Genomic DNA, 27,727 nt, shown 5'->3' on the forward strand with positions numbered 1-27,727 from the left:
TTTGAAAGTCACATGTTCGTAATAAAACATGTTCGTAAAGATCTTTTATTTTGGCCACATGCGATCAGTCAGTCGTCAACATAGAGATTAATATACTTCTTTTCAGCTGAATGCGAAATCACAGATGAATTTTTTTTATCATAATTCATAAACTAATAATATTTTAATTTCTTCGAAACTGACACAGGAATAGATCATAAGATCGCACAAATAAATGACACGAGCATCGCCAAGAGAAGAGTAGCATAATTAGCTTTTGAAGAGTTGCAGCCTCCTTTATCACTCACACCTCCACCTGCGATTGACAAAACAAAAAAAAAATACATACAACGTTTCTAACTTAAAATAAGTTTACTGACAAACGATAACTGTGTTGCTACGCTGTTGTGGATTAAATTAACAAAAAAACAAAAGTTTCCCATCCTATTTGGAAATAACTAAAAAGCATAGGGATCAAGTAAAGCAATTACCACAGTCTCTTGGAGAAACGTCGTTGGAAACGGGACACTGGCAAAGAAAGATATTCGTCTCGGCGTCGAAACCACACGTGCCGCCTGACTTCTGGCAACGGTCGCAACCAATCTCCGGCACCGAGTACGAAAGCTCGATTCCATACGACCAATCCACAGGCGTCACGCCTCTCATTTTTCCATCGTCAATCACCGTCGTGTAATGTGAACAGTCCAAGATGTTCATATTCATCACACGAACCGTATCGTAGCTCGTGAAACAACAATACGGCGTCGCACGCACCGTACTGTTACCTAGCGACGCCGTAATGTTACCTAAGCCGAAGAAAAAATTATCAAATGGCTGTTACAGTGACATTACAACAAAAATTTGATTCATTGTCTGAAATTTTTCTGTTTCTATTACCTAAAGAAACAAAATTCAATTATGATGTCTTAACAAGAATTAATTGATTAATTAAGAAGAAAATAATCCAAATCTCGATTTCACACCAGGAAGAGTATTGAAGATGGTAAGGGAAGGACATGCGCTATAAAGGTCGTCGCAGGAGTGGCCCGCGGCTTCGAAGCAGAGACTCTTGAACCGATTCTTAACCGGAGAGTCATTGGAGCAGTTGAAGAGAGCAAAAACGGTGTCGTACGAGGGTCTTATAATAGCGTTCTGGATATCCGAGAGTTTGAAATCGTGGTGAGGCTGGAGGATGGAGCAAGTGGACATGAGCGGATCGAAGACAACCATCGTGTTCTCGTCGTAATCGATTGAACGTACCCGGTATGCTCCGGAAGGAGTGAAGAAATCCAAATCGGTGGAGGTGCAGTTGAGCATTCCTTGGAACTGTGAAGCTCCACAACCTTTGTCGATGCCGAACGGGTAGTTTATTTGGATGTTGCCGCAGGATGTTCGGCAAGATGTTGCTCCTGAGGTTGTTGATGTCAGAGTTGTTACTGTGTAGAGGAAGACAAAGAAGAATAAGAGCCTCGACATCATTTAGTTTCTCGACTTCTTTCTTCTCTCTGGCTGTAAACTCTCTTTTCCTTTTTTTTCTCACAAGGGGTTTGAGGAAAGCTTTTCTTTCTTTCTTCTGAACTAAACACCGCATATGGGTATATTTGTAATTTTATTGTCCTATCTAGTATATAGTATGAAATCCATAAGTTTGACTTTCTGTTTTTTTTTAGTGAATTGGGTTAAAAACCATAGAAAACATGTTAACTAGGAAACTATCAACAGATTGTTCAAAAAAAAAAAAAAAAAGAAACTATCTACAGCACCGGAAGATAAAGTTGGACTGTAGAAGATAAAGTTGGACGTTTGTGACAAAAAAAAAAAAGAAAAAAAAAAGATAAAGTTGGACTGTAGTAAAGGCCTGAGAAAAATTACCATCGGAATCTTGAGTAACTTATCTCACGTCGTCTGAAAATGTAAGCTATGTGATGACATAAATATTTGGTGTAACACTAAATTCATCACACCAAATATTTAATCCATATATATATATTTTATGTGTTTGATTTAATAATATAATTCAATTATTATTATTAATTAGTTCAAATTGGTAACTAAACAAAAATATATTGTATAATTAGTATTTTTGAATTTCTTTTTATATTTAAAATATTATTTTATTTTCAAGTAAGAAATACTAAATGATATTTTATATTGTGAAAAAATATTATAGAACTTTTATATTTTATTTTTAATAATATAAAATTTTAATTAGTATTTTTAAAAATATGGCAATCAATTTTATAAGCTGGATAAGATTAACATGCATATTAAATTTGATGTAACACTCTAATGTGTTTTTTATACTTAACTAGGATCGGCCCGGGCTACGCCCGGGTTTTGTAATTAAATTTTAATTTTGATTATATATTTAGTATGTTTGTTTTAATATATAAAATTTGTAATATAATATAAAAATATAAGTAGCTATAGACAAATATAAAATAATTATAAATTACTCAATGGTTTTCTCTTACGCGATTCAAAACTTTTTGTAAGCATTTTTTTGTTATTGAAAATTATATATAAGGTGAAGAGCAAAATGAACAAAACTTAATTAAATTTTAGTTACCGTGTTTAATTGGTTAAATTGTTTTCATGTTTCGGTTCACTTGAAACTATTGATAACGTTTGTTTCCAATTAGTCTCTACGTAATTCAATGGACTCTCCCCTTTAAATTTACAACCTTCTATATTTTTATGCTTTTTTCTTAAATTATATGTCTAAAAATTGAAATATTTTCTTGTTTTATTTTTTACAACTACGTCAATAAAAATTATTGATTGAGTTCTTATAATAAAAGTTCTGCATTTACATCCCAACTAATCGAACTCATTATCTAAATATTATTTATCTTAGTTTCAAGGTGTTTAAAAATTTGTCTTTTCAAATTTTTGTTCCACTTCGTCCAAAGTCTATTTTGATGTAAATGCACCATTTATATAATATATATAATCAATTTTGAACAATGATAATCGTAATTTTATCTCAAAATTTGTTGTGATTTAAAAAATTATCACCAAAGTATAACAAATTTTGTGTTGTAGTTTAATTTATATTGTAATTGTTATGTCAAACGATTATGCACTAAATCAGAATATGTAACTGATGTTTTTCTCTTAGAACAAAACAATATAGAGAACCAAGATACGATATTTAAATAAGTTTAGATTGTGTTTCACTTTATTCATTGTTTTTACTTTTGTTCCCATATCTCACCTTCGAACCAAACATAGCTGAATTTGTGGTATGATTTATTTTGTATGCTTCCGAAAATGATTTATAGTATACAATACTGGTGAACTGGATTTGAAAAAAAAGTTTGAATTGGAGAAGAAGTGTTGGGTTAATATATATTAAGAATTTAAAGGGTTTCAATATTAGTTGCGCTACGTGCATAAAATTTGTGTATTTTATTGAACTTTCAGATTTTATTTGAAAGTGTTTGATTTTATATTTTATGTGATTAAGTATTCTTGACCATACTTTCGATTAAAAATGATAATCGAATTCAATCTCGTAATGATAAACTAAACTTCATAATTCAACGTAACTATTCAACGTAACTGTTGAGATTGTTATAATGAAACATGTTCTATTTATTTTGGTGGTATTGTTCTCTTTTATTTTTTAGCGCATATGTTTATTTTTGTTTTTATATGTTATTTGTTATATTTTTTTGTGTTACATCTCTATGTATTTGTAGCAAATATATACTTCTTATGCTTTGTATTATCATGAAAATAATTTTTTTTTGGCTTTTTCATTTTTGTTATATTTTGTTATTTTAAGATTATTTTTAAAAATATATATTCTTATTATGTATTTTTCGTGGTTTCCCTTAATATTTTGTAAGTTTTCTTCAGTTGAGTTTAATGTAAAATAAGCATATGTTTTTGGATTTAATTATATTTTATTTTTTAACTTATTTTTATGTATATATTTTGTTACATTAAGTATTTTTTACGTTATGTATTACAGTAAATTTTCATTATTTTATTTGCTTATATTTCATTTATGTAGATTTTAAAAACATGCAGCCTTAGTTATAACTTTTTTTCGTCGTGGGTTTTCATAATTTTTCAATTCCTTTAAGTTTGATCTAAAATGAAGAGTAACAGGCTTCTTGCTCGTCTCTATTTAATTTTAAAAACTTTTTTTTTCTTATAAAATTTTCTATTTTTTTTTAAAGTTTTAACTGTAATTAAGTTATATTACATATTTCAACTGAATTTTTATTTGTTGAATTTGTTTGCACCAAACTCAAAAAATATAACTCTAAATATGCTTAATCTCTTCTAATCAATCATGCAAATACGTTTTGCCTTTTCTGATTATGTCGACAGTGTCAGTATCCTCCTAACATTAATCAGCTCACCAATTGCAGAACTCGGTTCAACTTTTTTACACGACTTTAACTCCGCTAACCATATCTCTCCGCCTCATAATATGAACCATCCTTTCCATCTCAAGCCTTCCTCGCAAGTTCTCTCGCATAACCTTATCCATTTCTCTCTTGCTACGCTATCTCATCCACCTCACTCTCTGCTTTTCCATCTCCACTGCCTACCACTGGTACCCAATTTCCACTCCTTCAGCTCCAATGCCTTCTTCCTCATCAACTCTTTCTTTTCACACACGATCTTCACTGGATCATCCTACACACATTATACTTCCTCTCTCATCTTCTTCACCTCCGCTGATACTCCTTCCCCTCTCCCCTGCTTGGTCACTATTTACATTAGACATTTTTAGTGCGAAAATTAAGTTGGGAAGAAACTTGGCTCGGTGACAATTCACTCATGTAAATGTTTGTTGTCTCCTAACTCCAATTCAGAACTCCATAGCTAACTTGAGAGAGGAATTGACACTGTTCGGGTCCAAACATTTTCTTGATGAAATAAACAGTTTTTTCACGGCTAAGAGTAAAACCGCTACTGCCATGTAGTGGAGCGCGAGCTGGCCCAAAGTTGGGTTATTGACTTACTGTTGTTGTAATTGGTGAGTATCAAGAGGAAGTCCATGTGCTCAAAGATGGACTGAGTGTGCTTTCAAAGAGTTTTTCGGTGAGTCACATCTTGTTGTTGTTGTTATTGTTTTCTGAAATCTGGTCCGTAGTCTCTCATTTAATCAACAAACACAGCTGTCCCAACGTCTTCGAACAAATCTACAAATTTGTAGGTGCCCGAACCTATAGAAGGTATTCTTATCAACTGGTACCTGAAAGCATTCATGAAAAGAACTTCAAATATCATGGAACCAGAGGAAAAGTTATTAACACACACGAAGCGAATCAGATTAGCCATACTAAAGCAAAGCACAGACAATGGGTTGCCTAATACCGTCAGAGTTTATAGTTACTCCAAAGTCCTAAGTAAGGCGTTGGTATTGTAAGTTGTATTAGAAATAGATTCATATTTTTTTTATTTTTTTGAATGAAAATAGATTCAGATTTTGCAATTTGCGAGACTGATTCTATATAGAAAACTTCATACATAATCAGTTTCAATTCTACTTACCCCAAGACAGTAACATTAAAATCAAAGGCTAGAGCAATCTTGATATGTAACAAAAACAACATCGTAAGGGTCCAAGAATTTATCTTTCATGAAGATTTATAGTTCCCTGGAAATATGCGGTTTTGACCATAAGTTATGCAGTTATCCTTGTAGCAGCTACCAATTACTTCTCAATGGAAGGAAGATTCACAATACCCTGGAACACAGCAAGTAGAAACACACAACATCAAAATCTGAGTAACAGAATACACAGTCTCATGGTGATAACATCAAAACGTTTAAAGGGATCTCCAATAGAAAATGTGATTTCCTCCTGAGATAGATTCTTATTATTTGAAGCAAATGGTGAAACAGAGAATCATGGTTTCATACTTGCCTCAACTTGTTTCTGGATATAGAACATGCCTGATAATCTCATCAAGAATACTGGATTTTCCAGTGACTGTTGCATTTTTACTGGATCGTCTCAGTCTCTTCATCTTCACCTTAGCTTTAATCTTTTAGTTTCAGTTTAAGCTTTGCTTTTTTCACTTGTAATCTCTTCCTCTGATTTAACCTCGTTAGATTCTTCAGATTTGGCTTAGTTTTCAGATCAATAATCACTTTATCACCATCGTTTTTAATTTTAGATTACTCCTTTCTATCCTCCTCGATTTTATTTTTTTCATATCTTCTTTGTGAACTAACCTGAAAGTAAAGTTTGAACAAAAACCTATTTCAAAACCTCAATAGTGAAAAATACAAAAAGAACAGAAAATTGGACAATTATGTATATGACAACCGTTTAGTAACAAAAAATAATGAATTGTAATGTCGAAGGTTTTGTAGATTGTTGAAGGTAAAGAGTCAAGATGAGACGTTTAGCGAAGCCGTCAATAGCAAAACTAATTTTGTTGGAAACAAAATCTATAAATCATCTCCCACAGACACAAGCTTTTAAATAAAACTTTTTGATAATCAATACATGAACAAACTAAAACAAAATCAACAAACAAAATCGAAATCGAATAATCTACCATAGACGAAAGCTTCTGAAATAAAGCTAAAATTTTGAAAAAAGCACAAACTGAAACAAAATCGAAATCTTAATCATTGACGTTATCACTGGGATTTTTGAAAGTATGAAATGATAGAACGAATGAAATTCACAGCATCGGACTTACCTTTTGATAGTCGCAGATTCTGAGAAAAAAAAACGAAGGGAGATGCATTAAATGATAGATCGTGGGAGGAGTGGAGAAAAAATTGATAATGAGCCCGTTGAAGGTGACGCTTCGATTCGGACTAATGCAATGATTCAATCATTGAATAGCAGAGATCGGTGCAAAGTTTAATCAGGAAGACTCATTTCACAACCTTTCAGAATCTCTAGGTCGTACAGGCCAGCCCATTATAAAAATTCACTTTACAAAATAAGCCCATCCGATTGCAGATTAATTTGAAGTGACGCGTTTCGTATAGATAGGACACGTGTCGAGTCTAAGTGCAACGACTTTCTGACGTGTCCTCACCAGGAGGGACACAAACATTTTTATATATATATAGATAGTCAGTAACTTTTAATGTCATATTTTATATAAAATAAATAAATAAAAGTATAATATTTTTAAATTGAAAATATAAATGTAAATTATTTTATAAACAGGAAATTGCAAAAAAATTAACAAACATAATATCTAAGTGTTGTAAAAATAATTATTTATCAATTACAAATAAGAAAAATATTAAAACTAATAAAACATAAAATGTCAAATAATATATATAATATTACTTTGGTGTAATATTTGTTGTCATGATTGAAAATGACAAAAAAATATATGACACTAAAACACCAAATTTAACGTAATTTCAACACTAAATTTAATGTCGTAGCTGGAAATACCCTAACACAACTAACTGCAGTTTGAGGAAGTAAATGAAAAAGTCTTGCCTTAGTTTTTTTAAGGATAGATTTGATCAACCCAAATTTATTGGTGTTTGGACGGCATTTTACTAAATCTTTGACCAACATAAATTCAATAAACATCACCTGAAGGCACAAGAGCTGATGAGTGATGACCTTCTCATTTCTACTGCCCTGCTCAAATGTACAATAGCCAGACTAGTAACAGTGGTAAAGGCTAAAAGCATCTGTATTGGTGGGATGAGGAGAGAGGGAGAGAAAGTTCCTTGTTCTGTTTTTTTTTTTTTTTTAGTCATAAGAGAGTAAGGAACAGCCCTTGATTAAGGGTTTTTCCCTTCTCTTTCTTCCTCGGTTTACCCTAAGGGATGTCTTAAGGGCCTTCCAATACAGATGCTCTAACCAAGACAGGAGGGTTGAATAAGAGAAACAAACGGTGGCTGATTTCTAAATTATTTCCCGCCACTAGCTGATACCTAAATTACTTCCCGCTTCTCGTGTGTTTTCCCAATTAAATTTTATCAGTGAATAATAAAATAAAAAAGCTCTGGCGGGTTTCACTTGACAGGGAAAAAAAGGCAAAAAAAAAAAAATGTTAGTCGCCGACGACGGCGACTCAGTTCAGATTGTTCGGCTTCTTGACCAGACGCTTAGTTCCATAGATGGCGTTTCCGTCCACGAGGCAACGGAGGCTCTGGATCGACTCTCTACGGAGCTCCCTCACTTCCCTTATCGCCTTCTCTCCATCGCTTCCGGTAACTTCTTCTGTTGCTAACCAATTAATTAATCACTCGTTCTGTTCTCAAGAGTAGAATTTTGATTTCCTCGAATCGATGGAAACAATTAGTGTTACGTTGTTTGACTTGCGACTTCACCAAATCCTTATTTGGTAGATCTATTTACCAGATGCAAACAATATCTCTATAAATATATTGATCAAATCAATATTGGCCTTTTCAGAATACTATTTGCCAATTTTTCGGATCGAATAGAAACAAATAACAACTAACTGAATCGAATTTAACAGATAATATGCCCAATGCTAGTTTCTCCAATATAACTGAATCCTTAAGCAATATGTTAAATTCAGCTGAGTCTTTTGGTTATAGCCAGCTTTTAAGTATCCACAGCAGTTAAATGTGTGCTAGTGCATGTTTTTTTTTCGATTCTCAGGAGGTGAAAATCCGAGTCAGAGAGTTGCTGCTGCAACGTATCTGAAGAATTTTACCAGAAGGAACACTGGGAGTGAAGGGATCATCTCAGAAGTCAGCAAGGAGTTTAAGGATCAGCTCCTTCGAGCTTTGCTTCAAGCTGAGCCTGCACTTCTTAAAGTTCTGCTTGAACTGGTATGCGTGAAAACGAGCTTGTCTTCGTCTAGATGTTGCTAATATTGTTTTCGCTTCTTTCTTCATTTGTGCACATTCTTATTTTACTTTGTTTGTGGCCAGTTCCACATTGTTGTTGTGTCAGAATTTGTGAAGAAAGATGCGTGGCCTGAACTTGTGCTGGAGCTGCGTTCTGCTATCGAGAAGAGTAGTTTAATAAGCTGTTCAGAGTCTAGCTGGAGTACTGTGAATGCTCTGATGGTGTTGCTCACTGTTGTAAAACCTTTTCAGGTATTTGTTGCATTCAGTTTAGTTTGAATTTTTTTTTAAATAATATATTAACGAAGCCGCAGCTTTAAACTTGCATGTCCTATTCTCTCTCTCCCCATAAGCTCTCCTCTAGCTTATCTCTTCGCCATCATATTATGGTTGGTTGTTCATTATTGTGGTTGTGAACTTTTGTTACTTCCGGCTGAATATATTCTAGTAGTATTATAACCAATTCAAACAAATCTGAAAATGTTTGTATTTGAAGTGGTAGTCTTGTAGTGTGAACCTGGTTCCAGTGATCCTGGTGTTTTAAATAAACGTGGTATATTTCTGTGTGTTTGCTTGCAGTACTTCTTGCAGCCAAAACTTGTTAAGGAACCAGTGCCACAACAGCTGGAGAGTATCTCAAACGAAGTTCTTGTGCCATTGGTGGCAGTATTCCACCGTCTCGTTGACAAGGTTCTTCCTTTTCCCTTTGTGTTTTCATGTTCTTCATCTGCTCACATCTTTATGTAAGATATATTTTACTTTGGATCTCAGTGAGCATTCATAATTTGTATGATTCTGAAGCAGGCTTTGACTACACATGAATGGGGTGAACTGGAAATGGAAAAGACACTCCACATCATTAGCAAATGCCTTTACTTTTCAGTAAGTCACATATTCAGTTTGTATTGCATTCTGGGAGATTGAAAATTTTCATGGATTAAAACTTGTCATATCACCTTGTCATTGTTCATATCGTACTATCCACCGTGGTTGTTTTGTTAAGGGTAATTTGTATTGTAGGTGAAGTCCCATATGCCGTCTACTTTGTCACATCTGCTCGGTTCCTTCTGTGGAGATATGATCAGAATTCTGGACTCCTTGAGTTTTGACTGGAGTGTTACTCCTTCTGATGGATACTTGCTAAGGTTGAAAACTGGAAAGAGAAGTTTGCTCCTCTTTGGCACACTTGTCAGCAGACATAGAAAATACTCTGACAAGTAAGCAAACACCTTAAAAACCTCTTAGCCAGTGCTTACGTCCCACGCCTAATATATCTTTATTATGCAGGTTGGTGCCGGAGATAGTAAAGGGCTCAATGAAGATTGTCAAACATAGCTCAAACATCAGTGTATGTAGTAGATATAATTTTTTGAGCTCTTCAAAATTGGGTTTTTGGTGCCTGAGAAGTTTCCATCAAAATTGTTACTTCTCACCTAAAAGTTACTATTTTCTCAATCTAATGCTCTGAGTTTCTACCATCATGTGCAGAAGCTCGGAAGCCTAGCTGAGAGAATCATATCACTTGCCTTCGATGTAATTTCACGCGTCATGGAAATTGGCCCTGTAAGTTGTTAGAATGTTTACTGCCAATCTTAATAAAGTTATCAAATGTCCTTGACAGCAAATATTTGGTACCTTGAAAACAGGGATGGAGATTACTATCACCCCATTTTTCTCTTTTGTTGGACTCCGCAATTTTTCCAGCCCTGGCGCTAAATGAAAGGGTACGCTTTTTTCAAGTTGTAATATGTGTTGCAAGCATTGGTCACTACCAGGGCTCTTAATTCAGAAACTTAACTCTTCTTTCTGGGATGTTTTTACACATAGGACATATCTGAGTGGGAAGAAGATGCAGATGAATTCATAAGGAAGAACCTTCCTTCTGAACTAGTATGTCAACTTATCTCTCTTTCTCTCTACATGGAATACTTTTATGTTTATGGATACTTTTATATGATTAGAATAATATCACTGTGGTTTGGCAGGAAGAAATTTCTGGGTGGAGGGAGGACTTGTTTACAGCCAGGAAAAGTGCTATGAACTTGCTTGGTGTTATTGCCATGTCAAAGGTGAAGAATGGTTAGTCAATAACCTATTTTCAGCTATTTGTTCATATCTTCTTACAGAATTTGATGCCATTATCATAGGGACCACCAGTATCTACTACAAATAAAACTTCCTCAGCTGCAAATAAGCGGAAGAAAGGTGAAAAGAACAGAATAAATAACCAAAGACGTTCCATGGGAGATCTACTGGTGCTTCCATTTTTGTCAAAGTTTTCTGTGCCTTCAAAGAGCAACATACTGGATGCTAGTACTTCAGCAGCGTGAGTTCCTATACATTTTCATGACTTCTTAGATATATGTTCTTCTAGTAGAAATTTAAGAGATCACGTTTTGCAAGTTAGTGTTCCATGCCATGTTTCTCAAGCTCAAGATCAACATGTCGTAGATATTTGTTCAGTATATTGAAAATATATTAATATTCTCTTATGTTCTGTGCTAAACTTCTCAGACTTTCCTCTTCCACTTTAATACTTTCCTGTTTCATTGCCTTTCACTTTGTGATTTAGCTGACTTTGTTGCTACTTTCGACATGTCAGCTATTTTGGTGTTCTAATGGCATATGGTGGCCTGCAAGAGGTGAGAAAAATTGGTTCTCTTTGTTTTGAAGCTTTGCATTCGCAGATATTGTACAGAATTATGATGCTTCGCTTTTTACAGTTTATCCAAGAACAAAATCCTGAGTATGTGGCATCTTTAGTCCGTACCCGCGTGCTACCGATTTATTCTACATCTGATTGCTCACCTTACTTGGTTGCATCTGCGAATTGGGTACTTGGAGAGCTTGCGTCCTGCCTACCTGAGGTGTTAATTATATTCTTTCTTCTTTATATTTCTTTGAGTAAAACCATTTGCCTGAATCTAATATTCTCTGTATGCACTTTCTAAAATTTGCAACATGTCATTTATAGTGATCTCATAATTGATTAGTTGCTTTATGCTCTCAGGATATGAATGTGGATGTTTTTTCGTCCCTGCTGAAGGCATTAGCAATGCCAGATCAGGAAGAGATCTCTTGTTACCCAGTGCGTGTTTCAGCTGCTGGGGGAATATGTTCACTACTCGAAGTAACTCAGCACTTATATTAACAATTGCGCTCATAGCTTAACTGATGACTTGTCAAATCTAACTCAAAGAAAATGTTTGATCAATTCAGAATGAGTACACACCACCTGAATGGTTGCCGCTTCTTCAGATTATTATTGGTAGGATTGGCAAAGAAGACGAAGAAGATAGCATTTTGTTTCAGCTTCTAAAATCTGTGGTCGAGTCAGGAAGTCAAGATATCGCTATGCATATTCCGTACATTGTATCTTCTCTTGTTAGTAATATGCTGAATTTTATCGACCCTAGTGAAGATCAGTGGTCTCAGGTATGTTTAATTCAATTCCTGTTTTCTTAACATTTTAGCTGAAAAATTTAAAGGTTTAAAACATAACGAAAGTACAGGAATATATTTCTATTGATTTAAGTTAAATTACTGCAAAAGCTTACATCACATGCACATGAAATCCTGGACGCAAGCCCAGATATTTGTGGAGTTCTTGTTGAATTTGGACTATTTTTTAGTGGATACAGCAAGTCACCGTTCAATTGTTTGTTTCTTATTTTTTTTTTCTCAAATAAGGCTACTGTGGGTGGCCTTGAGACACTAGCAGCAATGTCTCAGACTTATGAAATCTCTAAGCCTGAAACGGATGAGGAGGAAAATGAAGCCACTGAAATATGGCTAACCGGTCAAGGTACCATCAGCAAAGCTTTGTCAGCACTTTTACAGCACGCATGGCTGGTAGTTAAATTATTTCTTACTCTTTATTTCTTTTAGAAATCTTCAAACACCACTGCTTTTTTTTGTACATGGAATTGTAGAAACTAAAACCAAGCATGTGCGCCTGAATGGAACAATGGATTCCTGTTCTAATGCGCACTACTGCTCTGTCTTTTATCTTTGCATTGTTCAGGCAACAGATGTGCCTCCTACTTCTTGCATAGACCATTTCTCGAAGATGTTGTGGTTCATTGCGCTTGCTTCTACTAATTGCAATGTAGCTGTGGAGCTCAGATTAGCTGATTTGCTCGTTGTTTGGGCTGATCTTCTTGCTAGCTGGGATGGTTGGGAAGAGTCGGAGGATTTGTCCGTTTTTGACTGCATAGAAGAAGTTGTGAGTATAAGCACCAAATATGGCTTTAGAAGTTTCCTTTACAGAGATATGCCTTCCCCTCCAGCCATGCCAGTCCGTCCACGATCTGTTGTGGAATCCATTGGTTCGTTTGTCAGTAAAGCCATACTTGAGTATCCGTCCGCCACAAGGAGGGCTTGTTCTTGTGTCCACACGTTATTACATGTACCAGACTACTCGTCTGACATCGAAGGGGTAAGGAAATCGTTGGCGGTGGTCTTCAGTGAAGCAGCCTTTTCTCATTTCCTACAGTTGCGTGAGAAACCTTGTTCGTTGTGGAGGCCTCTTTTGCTGGCGATATCATCTTGCTATATCTCCCATCCTGATGTTGTGGAATGCGTTTTAGAGAAAGTGGTTTCTGGAGGTTTCGAGTTATGGGTATCCTCATTGGCCTTTTCATATTCGCTTACGCTTGATGCCAGTCCTCCATCAATAGCGTCCGAAGTAAAACTATATGGTGAGTTGAAGATAATCTTTCATTTATATGCTAATGATTCAGAAAGTAACAAACTCATGGTTCACCACTGCTTTAAGCAAACTGGTGAACATTATCTTTAAAGGTTTTGTTTGTATATACTAGCTATTGGTAGTCATAAATGCATGGACAAGACTAATATAATGCTGCTTTTCAGTGTTGACGTTAGTAAAGGTGATTGAGCTGCTTTTAGATGTAAGGCAAGGGAACGCAACTGATGATTTGGTAAGGAAGTGCTTTGTTTCATTGATGGAGGCTTCTCGGAGGCTAGAGGAAATAGCTGAAGAAACAGACGATGATGAAGATGATGGAGAACCTGAAGAAGAAGAGGAAGAATCTGATGATAATGATTCAAATGACGAGGTTTGATTTGATTGCCAATAATCTTTATTAAGTTACATTAAAAACTAAAGCCTCAGATGATGAAACAATTTGCTGTTTTCAAGAAACAACATTGGTCTTCTAGTGACTTGTTTCTTTTTTTCCAAATAAGCTAATCCATGTTTGTGTATCTGAACAGGATTCTGAGAGTGATGATAAATGTGAAGAAACAGAGGAAGAATTTCTAGAGAGGTATGCTAAAGCTGCAGCAGAATTGGAAGATAGTGAAGTTATTGAAGAAGCAGATGAAGAAGATGATGAGCGTGAGATTGATTTGGGTAAGTTGCACTTCACGACAAGATAAGAAACAACCACCTACGAGACTTCTAATTTTTTTTCTTGATGTACTGATTTTGCAGGTCATCTGGATGAAATCGATACGCAGAAACTGGTTTTATCGTTAATGGAGAGGCATCACCAGAAAGTAGTAAAACTCGTACCCTCTGAAGTAATCTCGACCTTTCTAAATGCTTTTCCTGCATATACCGGTTTCTTCACTTGAGTGACACTGAACATTAAACTGCACTTTTCTCTCTTGTCCAAGTGTGTTGTTGTGGTTTTGTGTTTTGTGATTTCTGAACCAACGTTTATTTAATTTAAAATTGTAATCGTGTGTTTCAGAAATCTTGATCTGGATTTTCGTTTAAATATGATATAATTAACAAAAATAAAATATTTGAAGTATTCTTTACCTATAACCATTCCTTGGCTTTAGAGTTGTTACAGTTGTAGCCAGGTAATAAGTATATATAATCTTCAAATTAAATATGTGTTGGTTTAAATAAAGTTGCTTTTTTTTTTATCAAAAATTTAAATAAAGTTGCTAAAATAGTTTTTTTGGGGGATAAAATTGTAGATAAGATTTGTGCACACTGCACAGCATTTACAAAATACAAACGCAGCAGAGGGAAAATAGTTGATTAATGATTAGTGACTACTTCTCATGCCAGTGTGATTCTTGCTGGACATTTTTCAGATTTTGGGAGAAATGCATTTAAGTATTTTCATTTGTTTCTGTCAACACTAATAAACCGATTTTAAATTAATTAAAAGCTGTACAAATCACACATGCCTGCGCGCACATACAATATATATATATATATATTTTGTAACAAACGATTATTTTATTATTCAAATTTGAAGTGGTCTAGGTAATGAAACCGAAATAAAATAACTAATGTAACAAAGAGTCCTATAAAAAAACCTCGCAGACTTAGCTAAAGGATCTGAAATTTTATTTTGTATTTTTGGGATATGAAATATCTTGAAGTCTAGAAAACATATCTGCATCGTCTTAATAGCCTCCAATTCTGTTGCAAAACTTGGCTAAGCGTGAAGCTTTTTTTTTAATCATGGTGATCAAATCCTTACAGTTTTTCCAAAGTGCTGACATGACGAATATTAGCATATTTCCTATTGCCCATCACAATGTTATTAATTCCAAATGTAAAGCAGTTTCTCGCTTATTTAAGTTTCGCGTTCTAATGAGTTGAATCTTTCCAAGGCTATCCTTCCAGGACCCAGACACAATCATTGAACTGTGATGTGATAGTCCATAATCCATCTACCATACATATATTATTCATGCTTATGTCATGGACTTCCTCGCTACTATGCTCCGGGAATGAACATCTCATTTGCGTTAAACCAGGTTTGACATTCAATTTTTGCATATCGGACTAACTACAATAGATCTCTGTCAATCCCTCTAAAAATTAATCATTCCGAACTTTTCAAATATACCATATATATTCTGCAACAAAATTCTAATTAAAAATTCACATAGTTTTCTATAAATACAAAGGGGACACCGAACGAAAAGCCAAAAAAAGATTGAAAATATCATATACAATCAATTTTCTTTTTGTAAAGTTATATCCCCTGACATTAACAATGTCCCAAACAACAACAACCACGACCCTTCTCCTCCTATCTACATTGCTAATTGCAGCGATAGTAGTTAATGGGCAAGGAGCGAAGGCCCCTCCTCCAAACGCAGGTATGGTTTGTGACGCTAACTTAGGTCTATGTGCAGCGGCACTTAAAGTAGGAGCAAAATCATCAGAAGAATGCTGCACAAGCCTAGAGAAGGCAGTGAAGACGCAGTTGAAGTGCCTCTGCGCCATCCTCACAAACCCGCAGGTATTGGCCGGCTTCAATCTCACCGTGGAAAATGCTCTTCTCATTCCTAAGAGTTGTGGCATCGATGCTGGACCTTCTATGTGTTCTGGTAACTTATTTTATATATTTTTGGAAATTTTAGATACAGTAATTACAAATATATGGATTATTTGATATTTATCCTCTTTTTTTCGTATAGCCGCTAAAGCTCCGTTGCCGCATGGGGTTCCACCGGTGCCAGGTGAAAACAATTGCTTTTTTCCTCTTGGGCTACAACAAAATCGTTAATGAGAAATAAAGTACAGAACTTTAGGAGAATGTTAGCCAAAGTTTTGATCAAATAAAATTGGATTAGATCGAGACTTATTTTTTTGAACATCCGAAACTTTTCTTTATCAGTTTATTGTTAGTAAAATGAGATTTAAACTTGTAGGACCGCCTAAAGGTGAGAAGGATGCTGCAAGCAATCTCGCGGGAACTGGATTGGTCGGGATCACCTTAATAACGATCTCTATGATGTTTTATTGATAATGATATTTTTTATCTGATTATTTTATATCCATGTAAGAAGTTGTTTGGTTCTACAATGAAACTTCTACTTGATGCCCCTTGTATGTAATCTTCTTATATTTTTTTCTCAATCGGATTTTGAAATTGTGTGCCGGGATTCGATATTGTCGCTGTTGTCAAACCTTTGATGTATTTTGTTTCCAATTCATAATTTTAAAAATATATTTACTAGCCTACATTTTCATTTTACTGTTAACCTTGATCGAATAAATTAAATAGAAAAACCCAATAAATCAAGACCCAATATACATAGAATCTATATTATTATTTATAAAGTGAATTTGCTGGTGATTTAGCTGATAATTTATAATTATTTTGTGAATAATTAAATTTTTTAACAAAAATATCATAGTTAATATCATTATATTATATTTGGTTTAGTAATATTAAACCGACTCTATTTTAATATATGTATATATCACACAAGATAGAATAAATCATCTATCTTTTAAGATACATTTTTTATGACAATCACAACCACTTATTGTGATAATTTCTAAACAAGTTGGCAAAGAATTCAAAAATATTTATATTATTATTTGCGAAATATTTTTTCGCTCTCACGTTAAAAGTTGGAGTGTTTAAAGTCTTTATTATCCTTAATAAATAATTAGATTAGATTTATTAATATATAATTACCCATAAATTCAAACAGAATTTCATTAATTTGATAATCATCATTTAAGAAGATTTTATATAATGTTATCCAAAAATATTTACATCATAATATTTTTAAAATAAATATACATCCATGTATATAGTTTTATGTATATATGAATGTTTTCAAGTCTATTTTATGTAATAAAAGATATTTTACTAAAATTAAAAACTTTATTGTATATAAAATTAATATTTAATTAATTATTAAATATTTCAAAAGCATAAAAAATATTTATTGTAATGATTTTTGAACTGACAATATATCTATTTACAAATTTCCGTAAAAATTATTAAATCCATAAGTATGGGCAAAACACTTAGTCTTTATTATAAAATACAACTTACCGAAATAAATTTATTGGTTGCCGGTTCACTAAAATTTATAGCATTGTAATGTATTTGAACACCTTGGTTATATCAATTAATTTTTTGAATGAAAAAACTTCTAAACAATGGAAATAAATCTATTATTAAATTTTACATCCAAAGAAACTTTTCTTTTTAAACAAATTTAATTGCTTTTAAAAAGTTAATAGGAGAGAATATTTACTGGAAGACTGTTATTTTTCATTTTTTTTAAATCTAAAAGAAAAATATAATCAAAATCCTAAAACTCTCAATGATCTGTACCGTTCGTTTTCTCACGCGCTCGATCATTCATTAAAAGTGAATCAGTAAAGAACTTTTCCAGTTTTTTACAATAGCCGGCAGTGAAGACCACGCGCCGCTTTACAGTGCGATTAGTTTCTTAGGCTTTTTCCCTCCGCCGGACTGGACTCGGACCACCGCAACAAGCATGCACCTTCCTGATCAAGTACGGTTACATCCACACACACTCTTTACATAATCTCCCCTTTGAACGCAATCGGTAGATTATTTTGTAGTGAAACTGAATTGAACTCGTGGGACGCAAATCTTCTCTGAGTTCGAGGAGTTCTACTTTTAAGGGGATGCAAGATGTTTAGATTCTTATCAAATTATTCATACATTCTTTGCTGTTTATGGTAGAATCATCAATTAGAGCTTTTTTCATTTATTATTATTACTTTTTATGTGTAATTTTGGGTACATTTTGCTGGCTTTCATGTGATATTGCTGTGGATCTTTCTCTAAATGGTATATAATTTGACAACTTTGGAATGTATCTTTTGGAATATGTATCACTTTTTCATAAGTTTTGGGAATCTTGCAGGGTAATTTTCGGAGAGGAGAAGGAGGTGGAGGTTCCTCTGGTCATGAAAGGAATGAACATATGGTGTTTCCAAAGCCAGAGACTATAGATTTCGACTTGCCCTGTGACACTTCTTATCCTCAGCAGTTTGGTGTATGTTGACACAAACAACTTAGAGTTTATATGCCATCTTGAATCCTTAAAGCATCCCTTGTAGCGGTTCAGGAAGGTTCTTATTGTTTCCATACTTGATGTGCAGGACAATGCTGCTAGCTCTTCTGGAAGTAATGTGAAGTCCTTGCTGATTGAGATGGGTTTTTGCCCTACTCTTGTTCAGAAAGCTATTGATGAAAATGGTACTAAGAAAAATCCTACAACTAATTTTTTTTTTTTGATCTTATGAAGGCTAATAGTTAATACTACTGACGTTTCCTTTCTAACATCCAGGTGAAGATGATCTTGAGTTGTTATTAGAGATTCTCACTAAGAGTTCTGTAACCGAACATCCTGAACCCAGCTTTCATGGGCTTATGGAACCCAAACCGGTAAATTGTGTAACGTGTGATGTCATGTCTTGTATTTAATTCAGATTTATTTCTTAATAGTCTCTCTTTTCTTTGATAGGAGCCTGATACTGAATATGAAGTCGATGGTAAAAGGATGGCGTTACTAGGAATGAAGTTCCCGGAAAATCTAGTTGATTTTGCACTAGACAGACTTGGTATTATATCCACAATGACTTTCGCTTTCCATTCAATTCTTTTTTTTTTTTATTACACCTTGTGTACATTGCAGAATGGTACAAGTTTCTTACTATTGCAAGAAAACAATTGTGTGTTCTTATAGATTACATGTGTGAGATATTGGAACTTTTTCATTGTATGACATGTTGAGTAGGCAAAAAACAGAAACATATAAGAAACTGTTTTAAAATAATGTTAAGGGTGAAAGCCAATTCCTTTCTTCATGATTTTCTTTTCTGTGTGATTAGGAAAAGACGCTCAAATTGATGTGATGGTGGACTTCATTGTTGCTGCTCAACTAGCGGAAAAGTTTGCAGAAGAGTCTGATGAATCGCTTGATGACACTGAAATCAATGAAGAAGATGAAGATGTCATTCCAGTTGCTGCCAGAGGACCTGAGGTCTGTAATGTCTTTGAAATTAGTTGTTGAATTTTCTTGCTAAGGCTTTCTTCTATACTTTAACTTGTTTCTTATATCTATCTTCCTTTCTTTTAGGCTCATTTTGTATATTTTTATGTGCTTATGTCCGTCATTACTACCTTCTAACCTATGTTTTATATTTTATATAGGTTCCCAATGAAGTATTGTTTGAAACAATGGACAAAACTTTGCATCTACTGGAAATGGGATTCTCTAACCATGAAATCTCAATAGCAATTGAGAAGATAGGTCCGTAACTTATTCTCTTTACGTGTTCATCCAGTGTTTGGAATGTGTATGTGAGAAACAGTGACATGATTGCCTGCCACTATATAGACAAGGGCCCTGGTTTATATTGTTAGGAATGATCATAATAATCAAAGGGTGTAATGAAAAAACTAAAATTTATGTTGTATCCACCCATATTATACTTAAATCTATTTGCACCTCTTCAGGTACGGAAGGTCAGATTTCTGACCTCGCTGAGACAATTGTTACTGGTGAAGCTCCTCGTCTCATTCCTAATGACCTTGAAGAAATAGAAAAGGTGTGTACTTTCAATGTTTTTAAACTGATTGTGTATCTCTCTTGAATCACACTATAAAAAACCATCTCATTCTTTTCTCTCACGCAATGATATTTGGTCTGACTGTAGAAAGTTTCAGCGGCTCCTGCAGCTACATGTCTTTCAAAGAGTTGGAGATTTCTTGGTGTTGGTGCAGAGAAAGTAGACAGCGGTAGAGGTTCCTCAAGTGGCGCTGCTGATATAAAACCAGATACTAGTACTGACCCTCTTCCTTTCTCCACCACTGCCAATGTGGGAGAGACCTCAAGGGGTAAAAGACTAAAAGATGAAGATGACAATGCCTTTCTAGACGAATTTTCTGACTTCGATGACAGAGGGAAAAGGCCAAGACCCGAATATATGGAAACCCCTTGGATGCAAGATGATAAAGATAATACGTATGGATTTTCAAGTGCGATGCAGCCACGTTTATCCCAAACGCTTAGCCCAGATGTAGCAACACGACCTTATTTCTTCTATGGTAACTTAAGTGAAATCTCTCCAAGGTGGTGTTCTAAGATCTCGGGTTACTTGTTCGGAATCCACCCTGAGCATGTAGATACTCGGTTGTGTTCAGCTCTCCGCAGGACAGAAGGGTACGTGCACAATCTTCCCGTTGAAAACAGGTTCAACATCCTCCCAAAGCCACTGTTAACCATACAGGACGCAATGCCACACATGAAGAGTTGGTGGCCACAATGGGATGTGAGAAAGCATCTGAGTAGCGTTGCATGTTCTGATATAGATTATGCAACTACTCTTTGTGAAAGACTTGGACGTCGTCTAGCTGAATGCAAGGGAAAGCCATCTCAACAAGACCAGACTATAATACTCCGGCATTGTCACACCTCTAATCTTATCTGGATCGCTCCCAACATCCTCTCACCTGTGGAGCCTGAGCATCTAGAGTGCATCATGGGATATCCAACAAACCACACCAAGATCGGTGGTGCGAGATACGCTGAGAGGTTGAAGCTGTTCGAGTTCTGTTTCCAAACAGACACGTTAGGTTACCATCTCTCTGTCCTCAAGTCTTTGTTTCCTGAAGGGTTAACAGTTTTATCGCTCTTTAGCGGGATAGGTGGTGCGGAGATCACGTTAAACCGACTTGGAATCCATCTCAAAAACGTGGTCTCTGTTGAGCACTGTGGACTGAGCCGTAACATACTGAAAAGATGGTGGCAGAGTTCAGGACAAACCGGAGAGCTTGTGCAGATTGAAGCGATTAGGAGCTTAAGTACAAATAAGCTTGAGGCTTTGGTGGAGAGATTCGGTGGGTTCGACTTTGTCATTTGTCAGAACCCACCAATACCACCTGATCTGTCGAAAGAAACCGGGAGTAACGAAGCTCGTGATTTTGATTACTCGTTGTTTAATGAGTTTGTTCGAGTCACAAAACGTGTCATACATGTCATGGCGTCAAGCTGAGCAAGTGCCTTTACGTCCTCAACAACATGGAGAGTTGAGACTTGTCTCATCGCAAAGTTAGTAGTATCCATGGTATTGTATCATCTAGACAACTGTGTTTTGAAACTGATGCTTTATTGCATCCCTCTCTATGCTCCATAAACCTGTTGTGGGCTTTTTTTTTGTCTTCGTCTTGCTATGCGGTTTCCTGGAAAGGTAAGCACTAAATCAAGAAACCGAATGTTGTTGTATCTTATTTATTTTAGTTATGTATCATATTAAGCACCTTTGTGTGAGCTCTATATTTATTTTCTTGGCTCAATATTGGTTGGATTCATTCTCAGATATTGGATTAGCATTGTTCTCTCAGTTATAAATCATTGTCTGATTGACTCCAAACCAAGATCATCAATGTTATGAATCAGTGAAGCTAACTAGCACCTTTATTAGCCTTACAATAAACCAGAGAGAGAGAGAGAGAGAGAGAGCATAACGATGAGAGTCTGCAACAAGACTGTGGATTACGCTTTTAGGAAGGCTGTTCAGGGGTTTGATATTGAGGGGAAGGTCTCTACTCTTTTGCTTCCTAACGACGAAGGCTTTGATGAAGAGACGTTGGGTGGTTTGAGGAGAGTTAGCTCGATTGCGCCGCCGGTTTTTCTTGTCTACTGCTGCGCTGATCTTTTCAGGTTAATGGTTGATGATATGTTCAACGAGTTAAGCGAGTCGCTGCTGGAGGATTTGCGTATGTTGGTTGGATGGGGAAAGTGTTCGTTTGCTAACTGGAATGTTTGGTTGGCTCATCTGCAACAAGCCGTGGATATGAAACTTGAGGATGCGTTCTCCAAAGATGAGGTTTACGATGAGTATGACAAACCATCTGATGAGGAGTGGGTGAAGATCGAGACTTTTAGCAGACTCGTTGGTTGTAGAAACTTGGTTATAATTCTTGGCCCCCAAGTTTTCAATAAGTAATCCTGTCTAAAATTCTGTCAAAACTCTATGTAGATAATCTTATATAATATATGGTAGGATATTTTATCTTACCATTACTAGGTTCTTCCTAATTTACAAAGCTGAAAGATTCTAACCTAATGTTAAGAGGATAGCAAATATATATCAACCGCCGCCTCTCTTACTCTCCATCCCAAAACAAAAACATAGAGTAGACTCCACATTAAGATGGCTGGAACTTTTGACAACGTTATCGACTTGAATCCTATAAAAACTACGTGGAAAATTAAGGTCAAGATCATTCGTCTATGGAAACAATACTTCGCAGGCGACATTGAGAGTATTCAGATGGTGTTCCTTGATTCAAATGTAAGTTGTTTTTCTGATGATGGTCTGAAATACGAATTATTGTTATTATCACTGTTCTAAAATACGTGTTATACGCCCATACATGCACTGACTATACGGTATACGTAACCTTGGCGTACCGAATTTTATAGTTCGGTTAATTTAGACGTTGTGACATGTTTTGGAAGCTTTAACTTGAAATAAAAGACCAGTTAAGACAATTACTTTACTTTAGGTTCGTGATCATATTTTGTAGGAACGTGTGTATAAAGTCTCTCCTTTTTTCACCCATCTTTTTACCATTGCAGAATATAAAAGTTTAGAGGGACATTTGCTAAAACCAACCCAAATATTCAAGTCAAATGTAAAAGTGTACCCCACTTTCAGTCAAATGCAAAACCAACCTAAAGGAGTAGTGAAAGTACTATTTCACCCTTATGACCAAACAAAAAACATAAATGTATTTTACGTTTCTATCCTTTGGAAGTCTACACGTAATAAAAGAAGTCTACATATATATAGACTTCCTACGAAGTCTACTTTATAGACTTGTTTTGTAGTCTACACTCTAATTTGGTCTACTAATTTAATTTTGAAAATGTATAAAAATAATTATTGTGATATTTTTAATTAATCATCAATATAATGGATAATATGAAGTAAATAAATTAAAATTTCATATAATCGAACAATTTTGAAGAATATATACTAATTTGGTTATCATGTGCTAGACTATGTTCATAGTTTAGAAACAAAAGGTTCTAACATGTTATGTCTTTTAGTAGTTGATTTCATAGGGTTAGATTTTAGATTTTGTTTTTTTTTTGTTTTATTAACTTAAATCTGCATATTAATGTTTAGTAGTTTATATTTTGTATAAATGAGACTTTTTGATTATCAAGCAAAACATTTAGGGTTTGATATTTGTGGTTTAGGGTTTCGTAGACCTACAATAAAGTCTATTTATCTGAAGACGTCTTTTTCAGTCTATATTTTTCAATTTGTTTTACAAAAAATCATTATATTTAAACTAAGTTAAGTTCCTTAAGAATAAAAAAGTGAAATCATATACTATAACTATTAAAAAATAAAGAAATAAATTTAATAAATCATATATTAAAATTATTAAAATAATAAAGAATAAACAACAATAATTAAATTATTATAGTAGACTTCCAAAAAGGTCTACTATGTTATAGTAAGATCTACTCCAAAATTTTAATTTTAGTAGACTTCAAACGAAGTCTACAGTATCGTAAATTTTAACCTAGTTACATTTTTGTCTCCCTATATAAACAAAATTTATTCAATCTCTCTCTAAAGTGGCTGCACAAGTTCTTAAAACTCTCTCCCTTCTCTCTAAAACTTTCTCTCTTCTCTCTAAAATTCTCTCAATTGTTTCTAAATCTCTCTCATTATCTTCTTTCTCTCTAAAATTTTCTCAAGTCTTTCTCACAATATTTCTTGTCATTTTAGATATTATGATTCATGGTTTTCATCTTCTCCTTTAAAAAATGTAAGTTTTAGATCTATAGATTTTAAATGTGTATTTTATGTTTATTTCTCACAATATTATCTTTTTTTGGTAGGTATTATCACTCATGGATTTCATCATCTCCTCTAAAAATGTAAGTTTTAGATTAATAGATTTTAAATATGTATTTACATGTTTATATTCAAATAAATTTATAGATCAAGCTCTCTACATTAATTTGCTACTAGTTTACCTTATAAATTATATTATGTAAAGTATTTTCAGATTTAAAATTATTTTCACATTTCAAAATATATAGATTTTTTCAGATCTGAAAATTATCAGACAGTGTAGACTTCTAAAGAAGTTTACTAAAGCTTGCAGACTTCATATGAAGTTTACTAAACCATAAAGTTTAAGCAGACTTCATTGGAAGTCTACAAAAATATGACTTTAATTTTTTTTCTATGTTTTTTAATAATTTTATCTTATTTTGCAGGTATTTTCTTCCATAGTTGTTCTCTTCTCCTCCTAGAAATGTAAGGTTTACATCTATAGATTTAAAATATGTGTTCTAGTATTTATATTCAAATAAAGTTACATATTAAAATTCATATTAATATGTCTTTAATTTATAACTATTTTGTCTATTAAATCATATTTTTAAAAGTTTTTTAGATTTAAACTTATTTCATATTTTTAATGTATTATTTTTCAGATCTATTTTTTTTGATAGAGTAGACTTCATTTGAAATCTACTTAAAACTTACGGCTGGTAGACTTCAAATGAAGTCTACTAGCCTTGAATTTTAAGCAAATTTCATTAGAAGTTTACTCAAATATGATTTTAATTTTTATCTTATTTTTTAAAATTTTATTTTATTTTGCAGGTATTCTCTTCCAATATTTTCAAATCATCTTCCCAAAAATGTAAGCTTTCCATATATTCATTATAAGATATTTTGTGTTTATAATGAACTAAATTTATAGATTCATACATTATCTTTTTGCTTTGTTACAAGGATGACAAAAAACCATTTTTGAAATATTTTCCAGAACAAAGTATTTTCAAATTTTCTAAATGCACACTTTTAAATATGAAAATTTTCCATTAGTGTAGACTTCAACTAAAGTCTACTAAACAATAACTTTACGTAGACTTAATAAAAAGTCTACTAAAATATGATTTTATTTTTTATCTTATGTTTTTCTCATAACTCTATCTTATTTGGCAGGTACTTTTTCCAAGACTTTATTTGAAGCATCAAGATTATGAAAAATCAAACATACTCAAGAATAATTTTTAATATATTGCTCTGTAATAACTTTCATAATAAAATATTAATTTTTAAATAATTTTTTAATGCATAATCTATAAACATTGTATTCATTTTTAGTTGTTTTCACTTGTATGATATTATTAATTTTTTGTTAGATATCAATTTTTTCACAAGATCTAACCAACCAAACAAGTAAAACCACCATAAGCTAAAATAATAACTAACACACATGTGAGAAGAAGAAAATCTATACAAAATTTTCCCAAAAATTTTCAAGAATAATACTAATCAAAACAATTTGCAATAAGTATCAAGTGTATAATTATAACACATTAAATTGTGAAATTCATCCAAGACCATTAAAATTTTACTAACATACACTGTAAAATAATTAAATCATGAAAAAATATGATGAATAATACACAAATACACTTTTAATAGAATTTACGACGTAGACTTCAACTGCAGTCTACATTTGTAGATTTACAAAAACGTCTACACTTATTATTTAACATATAGTCAATCCAAATTTTTTTAGTGTATTGGCGCAGGCTTGATACACAAAGGCGTACAAAGTGTGTCTTAGATAACTCGATCAAGTTCCGTACTTGTCGATTATTCGTGACAGGCATAAGAGGAGTATATTCCTATTCGGAGTCATTTGTTTTAAATGATGTTTGGTAAGGAATAGGTTAGCACCATCTTCTCAATTTTGTTGTCCAGATCATAATCTTCTTGTGTCATTTCAAGAAGTTTACCATGTGTACAGCCATCATGCACAAGGAACATTCTTCAACCTTTCCGATTCTTCATCTTTTTCGAATATTTTGTCACCCAAAATGTCTTTGGCCCATACTTCACACTCGCTCTAAGTTTCCAACCACATCCTTGAACACGACACTTAGCCACATACAGAGTTTTTGTTGTCTTATATGCTGAAAATGTAAAATTATATTCCACAGTCACCGACTTCAGCTTTGAAACAAGCTCAGCCTTACTAGCAAAACTATAAACGAAGACTTAGAAATACGTCTACAATTATTAGCTAACAACATTGTCAAATCAAATGAATTATACCTTCATAATTATAAAAAAAAAATTATTTTCAAAATCACTCAAACCCATTAGGATTAACTAACACACACTGTCAAACAAAAAAACTAGAAAAAATTTAATGAATAATACACAAATTCACATTTTTATAGATTTTTCTATGAAGACTTAATATTTAGTCTCTGAAGATGTTGACGTTCTTTTCAGTTTACAGACGTAGACTGTCAAATAGGTCTACTCTTTGGGTTGGTTTTTGCAATTGACCATTTTACGGGTTGCTTTCTATAGTTGAATAAAAGTTGTAATTTTGTACATGTAGACTTTCATTTCAGTCTACAATTTAAAAAGGTTACTTTTTGCAATTGACCAGAATTCATCCAAGATTTGACTTTCAGAACTAGACTTCATATGCAGTCTACATGTTTGAATTTTTTTGAAAGAGGTTAGTTTTGCAATTGACCAAGTTTGACTTCAAATCAGTAGATTAAAATGAACGTCTACGGGTGTGTAGACTTCTTGTGAAGTCTACTCTCAAATCCGACGGGTTGGTTTTGCATTTGACCAAAATAAAAAAGTAGACTTTATACGCAGTCTACATTTTTTTTTTAAGATAAGAAGACTGCATATGAAGTCTACAATTTAATAAATTTTTGATTGCTTTTTAAACTTTTTGGTCAAACACAAAACTAACCTATTCCACGAAGTCAAAGTTTTGGTCAAATGCAAAACTGACCTTTTATAGACTTTGTTGGCAGTCTACATTTTGTAGACTTCCGTTGAAGTCTATTTTGAAAAGTCAAAAGTTCGGTCAAATGAAAAACTAACCTCTTTTAGGTAGACGTCTTAGTAAGTCTACCGAAAGTTTTATTTTTGTTGTCAAAGGTAAAGACGGAGACTACTGGGGAAGTCTGCGTTAGAAAAAAAATTTGTCTGCTCAATTGCAAAACTAACCCGTGCGTTGACAAATAGACTGCATCGTAAGTCTCCACGGAGGCGTAGACATACAAAACAGTCTACCGTCGCGACACAGATCTGAAAAAGAACGAAAACCATGTAAATAGTTACATTTTTCATGTGTAAAGCTTGTTTCCAACCTTTTCA

At 33.8% G+C, this 27,727-nt stretch overlaps 4 protein-coding genes across 6 annotated transcripts; 3 read left to right on the plus strand and 1 right to left on the minus strand.

Annotated features, from left to right (window-relative positions):
* Positions 1–64: 64 nt before the first annotated feature.
* LOC103869691 lies at positions 65–1,718 on the minus strand. The gene is made up of 3 exons (XM_009147770.3): positions 963–1,718; positions 471–785; positions 65–295 (listed from the first exon to the last, which is right to left on the minus strand). Exons 1-3 carry the CDS (start codon positions 1,456–1,458, stop codon positions 195–197), a joined length of 912 nt encoding a protein of 303 aa, XP_009146018.2. The 5' UTR covers positions 1,459–1,718; the 3' UTR covers positions 65–194.
* A 5,909-nt stretch (positions 1,719–7,627) lies between these two features.
* Positions 7,628–14,550, plus strand: LOC103869694 (importin beta-like SAD2 homolog). Of its 2 annotated transcripts, none has more exons than XM_018659153.2 (21): positions 7,628–8,151; positions 8,570–8,742; positions 8,845–9,012; positions 9,340–9,450; positions 9,562–9,642; positions 9,781–9,977; positions 10,048–10,108; positions 10,249–10,323; positions 10,407–10,484; positions 10,588–10,650; positions 10,746–10,829; positions 10,908–11,086; positions 11,363–11,402; positions 11,484–11,627; positions 11,771–11,890; positions 11,980–12,195; positions 12,451–12,612; positions 12,785–13,460; positions 13,636–13,841; positions 13,999–14,137; positions 14,219–14,550. In XM_018659153.2, the coding sequence occupies exons 1-21, from the start codon at positions 7,989–7,991 to the stop codon at positions 14,359–14,361; spliced, it is 3,279 nt and encodes a 1,092-aa protein (XP_018514669.1). In that variant the 5' UTR covers positions 7,628–7,988; the 3' UTR covers positions 14,362–14,550. The 2 variants fall into 2 exon arrangements, with proteins under 2 accessions (XP_018514669.1, XP_009146019.1); XM_009147771.3 differs by having other exon boundaries at positions 7,632–8,151; positions 9,565–9,642.
* Positions 14,551–14,803: 253 nt separating this feature from the next.
* On the plus strand, positions 14,804–17,281 carry LOC103869695 (non-specific lipid transfer protein-like 1). The gene is made up of 3 exons (XM_009147773.3): positions 14,804–16,089; positions 16,180–16,221; positions 16,414–17,281. The coding sequence occupies exons 1-3, from the start codon at positions 15,753–15,755 to the stop codon at positions 16,506–16,508; spliced, it is 474 nt and encodes a 157-aa protein (XP_009146021.1). The 5' UTR covers positions 14,804–15,752; the 3' UTR covers positions 16,509–17,281.
* Positions 17,282–17,837: 556 nt separating this feature from the next.
* LOC103869696 (probable inactive DNA (cytosine-5)-methyltransferase DRM3) lies at positions 17,838–21,819 on the plus strand. 2 transcript variants are annotated; one of them, XM_009147775.3, is made up of 10 exons: positions 17,842–18,024; positions 18,289–18,326; positions 18,403–18,534; positions 18,641–18,737; positions 18,829–18,926; positions 19,006–19,102; positions 19,373–19,524; positions 19,695–19,794; positions 20,001–20,092; positions 20,201–21,819. In XM_009147775.3, exons 2-10 carry the CDS (start codon positions 18,324–18,326, stop codon positions 21,536–21,538), a joined length of 2,109 nt encoding a protein of 702 aa, XP_009146023.1. In that variant the 5' UTR covers positions 17,842–18,024; positions 18,289–18,323; the 3' UTR covers positions 21,539–21,819. The 2 variants fall into 2 exon arrangements, with proteins under 2 accessions (XP_009146024.1, XP_009146023.1); XM_009147776.3 differs by lacking the exon at positions 18,289–18,326 and having other exon boundaries at positions 17,838–18,024.
* Positions 21,820–27,727: the final 5,908 nt, after the last annotated feature.

The sequence above is a fragment of the Brassica rapa genome, chromosome A05 (assembly GCF_000309985.2).
Source record: "Brassica rapa cultivar Chiifu-401-42 chromosome A05, CAAS_Brap_v3.01, whole genome shotgun sequence".
Classification (NCBI taxonomy): Eukaryota; Viridiplantae; Streptophyta; class Magnoliopsida; order Brassicales; family Brassicaceae; genus Brassica; species Brassica rapa.